Here is a 13478-nt window from a genome sequence, read left to right on the forward strand (position 1 = left end):
CTTTTGAGACAAAGTTTGCAAGCTTAAACACGTCAAGATAAAACAACCATTTTAGTTTTTGCTCATCTGTCCACCCCATAATGTTAAAACAATAACTCTCTGAGGTCATCATAGTTTGTATTTGCTTAAAAGGAGGAGTTTTATAGTTCATTTTTATTGTTTAATAATATAAGATCATAGGAGCGACTCTTAGTGACCATTCTGAGGGGATTGATAAGTTAATACGAGCATCTTGTTATGTTATAAGGTCATCTTTTTAAAATTACAAGAAATTAATTGTATAGCTGTGATTATTCATATTCAAAGATAAACATATTTTATGTTTTATCTTACACTTTTTATTCAGTTCCATAATAAATGTATATTCAAATGTACCGGTATGTTTGTGTAGCATGTCAGGAGTTTAAGTTTTATCTCAATAAGTGCAACAAGTAAATGAATAAAGTCCTTTAAAGCTGCTGTGAGAAACTTTTGTTTTGTATCGATTCTGGCGCCCCCTTGTGGACAAAGTGATACGTCTTATCTCTTGTCCTATACATGCAAAAGTAGTATTTTCAACAAAAACCTCATCCTGTTGTCTTTTAACAGTCAACATTATCAGGCAATGTGATTATTTTCCATGAAAACAGTCAAATAAAGGCTGTTTCTGAAGCGAGGTGTCCATCATCTGGTCTGAAACCTACCCCCTCAGGGCGGTTTCAGGCATTAAAAATGACAACAGAGAAGGTGTCAGTGTTGCTGCTGATGGCCTTGGGTGCTATTGAAGGTCATAAAGAGGCATCGGTATCATTTTCAGTCTGTTTCTCAGCCAGTTCAAAACTCCTCACAGGGCCTTTAATGTTATCTGATGTGTTCATTTATAACTCTGAGTAAAGCTCCATCAGGGTGTTTGCTGCCGTCACAGTACTTCTGTTAACCGTGATGTGTGTTTGCAGGTGAAGTTCATGAAGAGTGTTCCTGGTACGGCCTTGGTTGAGATGGGAGACGAGTACGCTGTAGACCGAGCCATCACACACCTCAACAGCATCAAGGTGTTCGGCAAGAGACTCAACGTCTGGTGAGCAGGACACTCACTAAACTCATGCATCCCTCTGGTCTCGTTTCATGAATACCTTCAGACCTGTTGTGGATCAGTTCTAGTATCTGTGCTCGTTGATAAGAAGCAGATTTCACCTGCATGGATGTGACTGTGTATGAACACGAGTGTTGTTGTGTGTGCAGTGTGTCTAAGCAGCATGCAGTGATCCCCAGTCAGGTGTTTGAGTTGGAGGATGGCAGCAGCAGCTACAAGGACTTCGCCATGACCAGGAACAACCGCTTCAGCAGCGCCGGACAGGCCTCCAAAAACATCATCCAGCCTCCGTCTGCTGTGCTACACTACTACAACGTCCCTCCATGCATATCACAGGACCACTTACTGAGGGTATGATGAACTTATCAACATATACATACTGTCCTATATCAAGAAATGATGTACAGATTTCATTGAAGAGAATAACGCAGCAAATAACTGAGCCATTGATACGTCACAAACATATATATGTCAGGGTACTTTGAACCTGCACTTAAAAAAAAGGGGGCTGCAAAAAAGGGACTCTTTGCTGCGTGTGTACTGGAGGAAATTTTGAAATAACACACACAGATTCGACCACAGGCTGAGATCGATGTTAGAATAGTCTCTTTAATTTAGACATGAGTGGTCAAAACAGGAAGTGCTCTCAGTGCACAGAGGCGAGTTAAAACAGCAGCAAACGTTTCAGTCCTCGACTCACACTGATGATAGTTTTGTCAGAAGCATAACATTTTACTTAGGAGTTTAAACTGCATGCAAACCTTTTTAAATGTTACTTTAAATAAAACACATTACAAGAGATGTTAAAACATGTGTTTGTGCTTTACGTTGATGAAAAACTCTTACAGATGTGGATACTTTAGTTAATATGGATAGTAATATATGACTCCAGCTTTATTGCCGTGTTTCAGATTTCACTCATTTTAAACTTTGCTCAGAGACCGACTGACTCACTCCCAGCAGATGTGTGTCTAACGTGAGTCTGGTTCTGCTCGAGGTTTCTGCTTGTTAGGCTGGGTAGCAGCTTTCTATTCCACTGCAAGACTTCCCCCCCTGAAATCAGACAAACATGAAGTGGTTGTGAATTTGATTTTAATGGAGACAATGCAAAAGTTTTCTGTTTGAAAACTGAAGCTAATGTGGACGCCTTCAACCTGCATTCATTTCTGCAGAATCTAAATGTTACGACTAACGGAAAGTGTCTCTACTTCTTCCTTTATTTATTACTTAGGCAAACATTTACACATGAGTATTCAGTCTTACCCACTTGTTCTAAGTCTTCCATATCACCACTATCATCTCTCTCTCTTCATCTCCCTCTATACCTCTCTCCAACCCCAACACGGTCTCAGTAGATGTGTGTCTAACATGAGTCTGGTCCTGCTGGAGGTTTCTGCCTGTTACAGGAAGTTTGTCCTTGCCACTGTAACTTGCTAAATGCTGCAAAGTGCTCTGCTCATGGTGGATTAGGATGAGATCAGACTGAGTACAGACAGGACAGAAAAGAGCAAATAACGAACAGTGGACAGCAGGAGTCCAGGATTAAAAGCAGGCGCATGTGTGTTTAAGAGTGTCCATGAGAGAGACCCTGAAGGCTGGTTTTGAGACGTAGTGGACCAGTTTTAAAGTTTTCTGTAAAATGTTCCAGTCTGTGGGCACAGCAGACTTAAATGATGACTGACCGAGCGCTGCATGTGTTTTGGGGGTTTTCAGCAGGATAAGGTCGGCTGAGCGTGTGTTGTAAGTTGCAGGTGCAAATTGTAACAGGCTACATAGATAGGGAGGTGACAGTCCAAGGAGAGTTGCGTATATTAGCATGTACCACTGTAATTCAAGGCGGGTGTTTAAGGATGGCCAGTTTACAGAGGAGTATGAAGTGCAGTGGTGAGTTCTGAAACGTATGGCAGAGTGATAGAGAGAGTCCAGCTTTTGCAGAGTAGATTTGGAGGCAGACCGGTAGATGGTAGATAGATAGATAGATCTTTATTTGTCCTTAATAAGGAGATTTGTTGCCACCGTCTGTACAGGAATACATGTATGAACACAATAACCATAAACATCCACCCAGCCTCACAGCAGTGGTGCACCACATCCCACATATATACACACCAGACACATATGAACACACTGGGCACATATAAAACACACCGAACACATATGAACACACTGGACACATATATGCACACCGGACACATATGAACACACCGGACACATATATGCACACCGGACACATATATGCACACCGGACACATATGAACACACCGGACACATATATGCACACCGGACACATATATGCACACCGGACACATATGAACACACCGGACACATATATGCACACCGGACACATATATGCACACCGGACACATATAAAACACACCGAACACATATGAACACACCGGACACATATATGCACACCGGACACATATAAACACACCCGACACATTACAGTGGCATTCTGTTTAGCAGTGCTATGGCCGATGGGACGAAGTTTCTGCCAAACCGGACTCGCCTACAGTAAGGGGATCTGTACCTGCGACCGGAGGGGAGTAGTGTGAAGACCGAGTAGAGGGGGTGTTGGGGGTCCAGTGTTATAGTGCGTGCTCTGCGTATGATGGCTCTGTTGTTGAGGTCAGACAGGTTGGGTGTGGGGAGGCGGGATGATTTTGGTGGCAGTGTTTGTGGTGCGTATGAGTTTGTTTTTGTTGGAGACAGTTAGCATGTTGTAGTAGCAGGGGGAACAGTAGAGGAGAATGGGTTGGATGATGCTTTGGTACAGTAACAGTAGAAGGTGGGGGGCGACAGAAAGTGCTTTGAGTTTGCGGATGGCAGCGAGTCTTCGTTGGCAGCGTTTGTGAATGTCAGTGGTGTGTTGATCAAAGTTGAGTTTATTGTCCAGGGTGAGTCCGAGATATTTGAAGTGATCCACTATTTCGACTGCTTGATTGTTGATGTGGATGGGGTTGTGAGCCCATCCACATCAACAATCAAGCAGATGGTGTCACCGTAATCCAACATGGGAAGAACTGTCATTTTAACCAGGGTGAGTCTAGCAGAGAGAGTGAAAGAAGAGTGCATTCTGTACAGAAACCCAATTTTTGATTTGCCCTTAGTTTGCAGTTTATTGATATGGGGAGGAATGATAGAGTGTTTTCCAGCCAAATACCCAGATACTTGTATTTGGAGACCTGCTCTAGGTTAGATCCACTGAGGGTTACGATGTCAGGAGGTGAAATTGGCACAGAGCTCTTTTTCCCGAACTAGATGATCTTGGTCTTGGTCAGAGTGCCTGTTGGATACTGTTGAACTCGATTGCAGTGACATGCATACTGCCTCAGAGTACAGTCTAGACTTGCTCTGTTTGGAAAGAGTCTGAGGATAACATTTGTTGGGATTTGGCGCTATATAAATAAAGATTGATTGTTTGACAGACTCAGGACCTTAAAACAAGACTTACAAACAGATGTGTGAGAACCAAATTTCAACTTTAATTTGTTAGAAAGTCATACAAAGCTTAAAGGAAGCAGACCGTCAGATCAGGCAAGCTTGAAACAGACTGCTATCCCTGCCTTTGAGCTTTCACCTTGCCTCGCTAAACCATCCATCCTGCAGCCCTTCAGCTGTTGTTTGAAGACATTACAACATGAAATGCTCTGGGAGTAATGAGCAGCTTTAAGCTTCCAGAGTAGCCAGAGGTTATTTATTCTTGTTCTGTTGATTGTTTACAGTCTGCTCTTGTTGTTTCCTTCCAGCTGTGTACAGAGTACGACGTGCCGGGCTTCGTCAAATTCAAGATGTTTGATGCCAAACGTAAGCATCTCTTTTAAAGATGATTGATGATAAAGATTCATTTGTTTAACTTGATTTTGAAAGTTCAGTTATTATATTAATCTGTAATTAGTCCTCCTTCCTGTCTCTGTGTATCACTCCACCCTGCTCTACTCCTCTGTTGTATTCACTCTTTCCTCCCCCGTTGTCTCTCTCCTGCAGCCTCCTCTAAGACCATCTCTGGCTTGTTGGAGTTCAACAGTAAGACGGAAGCTGTCGAGGTTCTTACTGTTCTCAATCACTACCAGATCAGGATACCCAGTAAGTCGTTCTGCCTTAAAAGCATTCCTCTATAAATCATCCGCTCTGTCAGGATGATCTCAAACAGCTTGTTTTTACACCTGTGAGTTAAGCTCCTTCAACCTTTGATGTCTCACTCAAAGTTCTCTTTGTTTCTGGAAAATAAAAACACATCTTACACTCAATTTATCCACCAGAGGGCAGGCTTTTGGTGCACACTGTTATATTTTTATGCTCTCACATTATGGTCATATGACACAGGGTGTGTTTCTGAGGGATCAAATCTTTTACTGTTTTTTGGTTCATTGCATGACCATCATGGGATCACTGAGTTTTATTATCTGTGTTTGCATGTGGAGGAATTCTGTCCCACCTTAACAGGTCAGGTCTGCTGAGTCAGTGAGCTCTTTTAAATCCCTTCTTAAATCCTACTTTTATCGCAGAGCATTTCCCGATTTTATCAGAATTTTATTTTATCTTATTTTATTTTATTTCAACTTGACCGTCTTTAGAAATATATTTTTAAATAATTGTGTTCCTTAAGAGTTCTTTTATGGTAATTATATGTCTTTTAAAAATGTTTTATTTCTTTATTTTGACTTGTGTGATTTTATTAACTGCCTGTTTTATTTTGCTGCCCATGTGAAACACTCTGTAACTTGGTTTTTAAAAAGTGCTCTACAAATCAAATGATTATTAATTATTATTATTAACATTGTTTGTACAGGAGAAAACAATAAAGACATTTTATTCTAGCACAATCAAGGATTATTATAAGACCTTGATCAGCAGTTAAAACACCATACAGGATTTACACATCGTTGGCAAACTTAACTAAATTGTCAGAAGATTTTGATCTTTATTTCAAACACATGAGAAAAAAAACATAAAAAAAGGAAAAAGGATCAATCAATTCCATCAGGAAGCACTGAAACATTTGAATTTATGTGTGAAAAAGGAGTAGGAAGAAGTCTAAACTGATTCAATCCTACATTACATGAATTCATTCCCACAAAACAAATCTTCATGTCTTGCCTTCACACATAAACATGCAATCACAGCAAACCCTCATGATTATCAACACCTTCCTTCCTCCTTGTACCTCATGAAAATCATTTCTTTATACTTATTCTTAAACTGGATTATGTTTGGGCGTTGCTGTAGCTCCATGTACTCCACAGATTAAAACACAAAAATGTTTCCTTGTTGTCCTAACACCGCTAATCTTTAAATTTAACTCCCCTCTTAAGTTTAACCCCCCTCTCTCTCAAAGAACACTCTTTGGATGTGTCCTGGCAGCAGATTTCTCCTTGCCTTATACACTATTTGTGCAGTATTAAAATCCACAAGGGTGTGGCGGTAAGAAAACAAAGTGTTGGTGTAAGTGTGGACCCGAAAGCACAACCGGAGGCCGATGAAGCAGTTAAGTGAAGGGGACAAAAGGGTGGAGGGAAGGGATCCAGGGTCCAAGGGGTGAGGAGGGAATCCGAGGAGAGGTGAAGGCTGGAGACGTGAGGGCTTGAGGAGGAGGCTGGTGAGGGAATCCAGGGAGAGTGTGGCAGCGATTGGGCGGTAGCAATGGGGGGCCCGTGAATGTACTGGAAGAATGGAGGACAGCAGAGTTAGTCACTGGTATAAACGCACAAAGCTGGAAAGCTCGAAAAATTGAAAATTCACAAGAGAACTCTAGAGAATGGGCTGAAATACCACATCAGATGCAGGAATAATCTGGCACTGGAGAAGTCTCACAGCAGGGCTTAAATGCAGGTGGTGATTGCAGTAATCCGGTGCAGGTGGGAAGGTGCAGGTGGAGCCGCCCAATCTCTGTGAGGAAGAGAGAGAGACTCCACACAAGAAAACAACTTCCAAAAATGCCAACTTAAAAGCCAAAAACATGTTGCAATCACCACACAAGGTCAAATATTTCAAGGTTTTTAACCCTGCAGCAGAGAGACACTTCCTGGGCTTGAATAACTACAAACGTAAACACAATCAAGTATAACATAAGAATCATTTGGTTGCAAGCTGAAACTATAACACAAATATAACCAATGATATAACCAGTGAGCTCCTGTGATGGCATGAAGTAAAGTGAGGTGTGTCTGTTTCATGAAGGTTAATTGATAGTTTAGATCTCACTCATTAATGATTCATATTTATATTTATCTATGTTTTTAAAGCTGTGTCACATTCCTGTATGTTTCTTTTACCTTGAAACCATCATTGTAACACCTCAGTCAGGCTCTGTCACTAACCATGTCTCTGTGTCTCTGTCGTCTGTGTGTGTGATTCCAGATGGGTCCAACCCCTACACCCTGAAACTGTGTTTCTCCACCTCGTCTCACCTATGAAGGACCGGAAGAAACTGCTGAGCCTTACGATGGCTGACCTCTGACCTCTGAGCTCAGAGGAGGCGAGGGACCTTGAGCGACGGTCACAAAGACAAGTGGAGGAGATAAACAGAAACAAGTATGAAAGGAGAATAAAGACTGATAGAGAGGGAGAGAGAGAGAGAGAGAGAGAGAGAGAGAGGGAGAGAGACGTCCTTCAAAGGAGAGAGAGGAGATCAGACTGAACATCACACACACACATACACACACACACACACACACACACACACACACACACACTCATCCCACCTTCAACTCAACAAGCTGACAGACTCAAATCTGAATAACTGAACTTCTCTGATCGTGTGTTTACATTTTCTTGTGGGAGGACGCTTCTCATGCCCGGTACCCACCGTTCCGTAAACCTGAGTCTGGAGACTTGGACTGGAAGACAGATGAACTGACTTCAGACTCAGTCTACAGATAAGAAATCATCCTCTCTGTGCATGGCACACGGTGACCGTGACAGTACTTTAGTGTTTAAAGGATACATCCAGTGTGTTGTTTTGAATTGCAGCTGAACATGTACAGTAAATACATTTGATTTTAAAGTCCTGATAGACTGCGAGGCCTGTGGACGGGGTGTCACTTCAAGCTCTAGTCTAGCACTTTAGTTGACTCACCTGCTGAACAGCTGTTTACTTTGCTTTGGATGTTTACGGCCTCTACAAGAAGAATCTGAACTTATTAACAACCTTCCTACGTCTTATCCTGGTGGTCATTTTCAGCCTCACATTTTTCTGTGACGTGTTATCTGTAAACGTGTTCATACGTTCACTTTGGATCCCTTTTGAGCTTCTACTTTTTATTGGCCCTGTCTTACTAATCTCACTCACAGTTCCAACCTGGACACATGAACAATGAGACTCAGATGGGCAGAGTGTCATGACATTTAAAAAAGCACATTCATTGTTCTCAGAGGATAACTTCTCGATATCTCATCAGTTTGCCTTAAGTGCCAACATCAAGCCAAAATATCAATTTTGCATCCGAAACATGTGACGACGTAGTTTCAGTTTCATTCATGTACCTACAGAGATGAATCTTAGTCATTGTAGTGCTTCTTTGACCTTTTTCTTTGGCAACACCGTGACATCTAAAGAAACGACAGCAGCGTTTTCAGCTCAGCAAAGAAATGACAGAACACTGGCATAGCTTTGATTTTCTGTGGGTCAGGATGTGACACTGAAGGGGCCGCTGACATGGTTTCTAACTTTAAGCCTTCTTCTTCTGACTTAATCATTTCACGATAACAACTTCCAGTAGTGAACACATAATGGAGCGCTGGAGCATGCAATACATGTCATACAGTGTAATTTTCCTGCTAGAGTTTCCTGACTGAGTTTACAATAATGTTCTTTTATTTAGAACTTCTTTCAATTCTCTAAATGATGTTAAATGTTTTCCTTCACTTAGTATGGTACATGTACAGGTTTGATCTTTTTCATGCATCTTGCAGGACGTAGACAATGTTTCTTCTCACATTGCATCAGTCAGATATTACATAGACTGTCTGAGTTTTATTTATCTTAAAGTCCAAGTTATCAGCAGAATCTTAAAGACACCACATCACATAATGACTCTAATGTCTCACTGAGAGAAACAATGAGCGACTGAAGCTGATTGTGCCGTTTCACGACAATCCCACAGACATCAGGAGTTTCTATTTTGTAAAGATTTAAAGCAAATGATTTGGTGAAGAGCTTTAGCACTGCAAAAAACTTAAACAAAGATTCAGGTGAGATCATGGGAATGAAGGGTTTCCCAGCACAGCCCTGCTGGTTCTGTTGTACATGCTGACTTGAGGTCACTCCTTTTGTGAGGCTGGTTTTAGTTTGAGCCTGATCAGCTGCACCCTGTCTGCAAGTCACTTTGCTCCTGTGTTATATGAATAGATGTTTATATTATACTGCTCGTGGATTGTTTAATCACCATATCTCTACGGCATATTCAGAATCTGGATCTCAGTTTGAGCTTGTTTTAGTAATGCTTCCTGCTGTCAGAATTCCACATGTCGATCAGATGTCGATAGATATATTGATCTAATGCATTGATTTGACACAATTGTCACCATTATATCCTTAATGTCATGAATTTTCTCTTGTCACATTTTAAACAGGACATGGACATATCAGTCAAATGGAACAACGCAATAGATTTTATTCTACTGGATAAGCTAATGAGATATATTTCGGGAAAAAATGGGGGGGAAATGAAGGTGCAATGTATTTGTTTTTCAGAAAAGATCAGAATCAGAATCAGAAATACTTTATTTATCCCTAGGAGGGAAATTCAGTCATAACAGCTATTATAAACAGTAGGTAAGAAAGTAGAAATATTGATAAAAGAAGGAATAAAAAAGAAAAAAATATGAGTAAATTAGAAATAAATAAAATGAAGATCAAATGAAAGAGAATAAAATGAAATAACAATAAAGTAGTTTTTTTATTCTAAGATTAAATTCAGAATTCTGACTTTAATTAGCTGTAAATTGGCTTTAAGCTTACTCTGGTACAATGCATCAACTGGTGACATTTATGTTAAATATTGTAAATGGTCCCTTTATAAATAAATCAAATAAAAATAAAAATAAATCTCATAATAAAAACAAATATATTGCACCTAAATAAAATTAGCCCAGTGGCCCTCATCCTCTCCAGTGGACAGAGGATCCGGATGACTTAATGAACTGTACCTGATGCGCCCCTAATGCAGCATGACGCCACTACTGAAGACCGTTTTAAACCAAATGACTATTTTCCAGGAGATTCAAAGACCCATGTCTTTCCATATATCTCCTGTCGAGGAACATGGAAACAGTTTGCACATCGGTTTTATCTGAATTTTATTATAGAAAAATCATTTTTAATCAGGATTCTATCTGAAAAAAACTGATCAGATAAACTCACCACTCTGAGACCGGTACATCAAACAGAAGAAGGAAGCAGCTGTCCTCTTTGGATATTCATTTGAATGACAACCTTACAAACAACAGGCCGATCTTACCTTTAACTCAATCATTCTGTCTTTGTCATATTTAAAGTTGGTGTCAGATTTGCTGAATAATGTTAATTCTCATTTCGGAGACACAAATAGAAACATATTTGCACTTCTCATTGAAACCCCTGGAATCAGACTGATGGACATACCACTTCCTCCAGTTAAACAGCTTCTTTCTTATATATCATTTTTATAATGTAATTCTCCTACAAGATTTTTCTGCATAAAATGTGTGAATAGATGTTTTAAAATGTGGGAGCTGCTTGGTTTCCGATGAAGGCCTTCTGTGGGTGACGGCTTCTTTACGGTCACTTCTTTAAAGATGGGACAGACACACTGTCTCTGTTAAAGCCTGTATGTCTTATAGAACACTCTGAGTCTCCAAGCCTTTCTATCATTATCCATGAGTCCATCACACTTGTGAATTAAGGCATGCCTTTTTGTACATAATATGTATATATAGGTGGTAAACTGTTTGGACGGATGGATCTCACTTAGTGCAGTTAAATTATTTCTTCTCTAGATGTTGTTTTGTACAGCTCTTACATCACTGGAATTTAATGTATTTCTAAGGACGTTTAAGTTTTATTTATTGTTTTTAAAGAAGTTTATTTAGAATGTTTCTGGGGTTGATAAATAAGGTCTGCTGTAACTGAAGCTGGCACACATTTAAGGACTAATACTGTGTGAGGAAGATTTACCAACATCCTATCATTTTGAGATTGTTAAGATTTAATGTTGTAGTAGTCAGTAATCATTGAGAAATGTACACAGAAGTATATTGTTCATTTATTTAGAACCTGTGGTTGTAACTTGTATGTATGTTCAAACTGAATAAATCCAGGTTTGGGGCTGTAAAGTCAGCCACACACAACTCAACAAAAACCTTCCTGAATATTTTACCTCTTTTAAAGACCTTTATGAAAGTGTACGACAGAAAAAGATCACCATGTCATAACTGTAGCTCATTTTTTCATTAGCTGTTATTTGTTATTAATTATTATAACCTGCTAACTCTGTTAAAACATTACCCAAGCAGTGATGTTGTTAGTTATTGTTATTGTCAGGCAGACACCATCTCTACTTTTAAGAGTAGGCTTCAAACTTTCCTTTTTGATAAAGCTTATATAGAGCTGGCTCAGGCTTAGATTGCCAGGGGATCTGACAGACTGGGATCCAGTCTTTCCCTCTCTCTCTCCTCTCTGTGTGTCTCTTACTTTAACTCTTCCTGTCCCATTAAAGTTACTAACCATAGACCTTTCTGGAGTCCCTGAGCTCCCTTGTCTCGTAGGTTCCTCTGGATCTCTGCTGCTGTGGACGTGCCAGACTCCAGCTGCTACAACTACTACTATCCGTCTCACCACTATCATCTCTCTCTCTCTTCATCTCCCTCTATCCCTCTCTCCAACACGGTCTTAGCAGATGTGTGCTGGGGCGTCGTAGTTGGGGGAAAAGTGGGACTGACTACCTAGGGCCTGAAATACCGACTGGGCCACCTCCCGACAGACTCCCGGGCCTCCCGGACAGCCCCCAGACCCAATGGGAGGGAGCCTGCCCGAGTGGGCCAGGACCCAATCTGTCCACAATCCACACCGTCGATAATGATTTATTTTTTTATTTTAATTTTTTTAAGTTTTTCATCTTGTCAACCCCCTCTCTTTCCATTTTTTAATCAAGGGTTAACAGGGTGTGGAGGGACTCTGGAGGGAACAGAAAAGGCGAAGCAAAAACAAATGATGGGGCAAACATAGTTGTGGTAGAAATAATACCAACAATACTAGTCATAATAAAAAGAAAAATAGAAATAAAAGAGGGAAGTTAAAAGTTTTTAAGGGTGGTTGAATCTGATTGAAAGCAAACTCTAGATTTTTAGAGTTTTATTTGACTTCATGAGGTTAGATTAGACCACATAATGCCCCCTTGTTATTCAACAAGTCACTTGGCTTCAAATAATCTTGTTTAAAGAAGTGGACAGTCTGAAGGTCAATATTGTGCAGTTACATTTGGAGAAACTGTAAAAAATATATATATTGATATGTTGCTTAGATTTGAGTCAGTTTAACCAGGATAGTTTTAAGCATATATTTATGTTTAATGCAAATAAACCAGTGCTATATAAGAAATGTTACATTTTGTAGGGTTGGCTGTGGTGATGGGGCCCACTGAAATATTTTTTCAGGGGACCCAGAATTCCTGGCGACGCCCCGGGATGTGTGTCTAACATGAGTCTGGTCCTACTGGAGGTTTCTGCCTGTTAAAGGAAGTTTGTCCTTGCCACTGTTACTTGCTAAATGCTGCAAAGTGCTCTGCTCATGGTGGATTAAGATGAGATCAGACTGAGTCCTGTCTGTAAGATGGGACTGGATCTTATCCTGTCTTGATGTTGGGTCTTTGTAAATAACGTAACACATGATTGATTATTGATTGATGTTATTGTGATAAGGGATTTGCAGAGACTTATATTTTCTAACAGATTCACATACTACAGAAATAAGACAGACAATAATAAAAACACATTTACTTAACATATTCTCCAACCTCCTAACTATCACAGACATTGTTTTTTAAATACTTAATTTAATTGAATATGATTATTTTATCTATCTAGTCACTAGAAAGATAAAACAACCATATTCAATTAATTAATTGTATTACAATAAAGAGCATACACTAGATTCTAGTGTATGCTCTTTATTGTAATACAATCACTTGTGTTTTTATGTACATATTTTGAGTTAAATGTTAAAATCCAAGTCGAATAAACAGGATTAGTATCGTTTTAGTCGTTAAAACAACACAGCCTTTGTTTACGCTTTCAGATATACAGTCAGTGGATATGTAAGGATTTTTCTCTGCTGCCTGGGAAACTCAAATGCGTTACTGCGCCGGCGCGTTCACTCCCGCTCAACCAACATGGCAGCCTCCTCGTCCCTGATTGGCTTATTTGAAAC

General features: G+C 40.0%; 1 protein-coding gene across 2 annotated transcripts in view; it reads left to right on the top strand.

The window, feature by feature from the left end:
- LOC117811660 (heterogeneous nuclear ribonucleoprotein L-like) overlaps positions 1-11412 on the top strand; it is a 58517-nt gene extending 47105 nt beyond the window's left edge. The window contains exons 10-14 of one of the 2 annotated variants that reach the window (XM_034682069.1): positions 936-1057; positions 1222-1423; positions 4822-4879; positions 5060-5158; positions 7433-11412. In XM_034682069.1, the coding sequence (XP_034537960.1) occupies positions 936-1057; positions 1222-1423; positions 4822-4879; positions 5060-5158; positions 7433-7488 (537 nt within the window). In that variant the 3' untranslated portion in view covers positions 7489-11412. The remainder of the gene's footprint in view (positions 1-935; positions 1058-1221; positions 1424-4821; positions 4880-5059; positions 5159-7432) is intronic. The other variant, XM_034682070.1, reaches the window with a different exon arrangement.
- The last annotated feature ends 2066 nt before the right edge of the window (positions 11413-13478 follow it).

Source organism: Notolabrus celidotus, chromosome 4, assembly GCF_009762535.1.
Source record: "Notolabrus celidotus isolate fNotCel1 chromosome 4, fNotCel1.pri, whole genome shotgun sequence".
In the NCBI taxonomy this organism is placed as follows: Eukaryota; Metazoa; Chordata; class Actinopteri; order Labriformes; family Labridae; genus Notolabrus; species Notolabrus celidotus.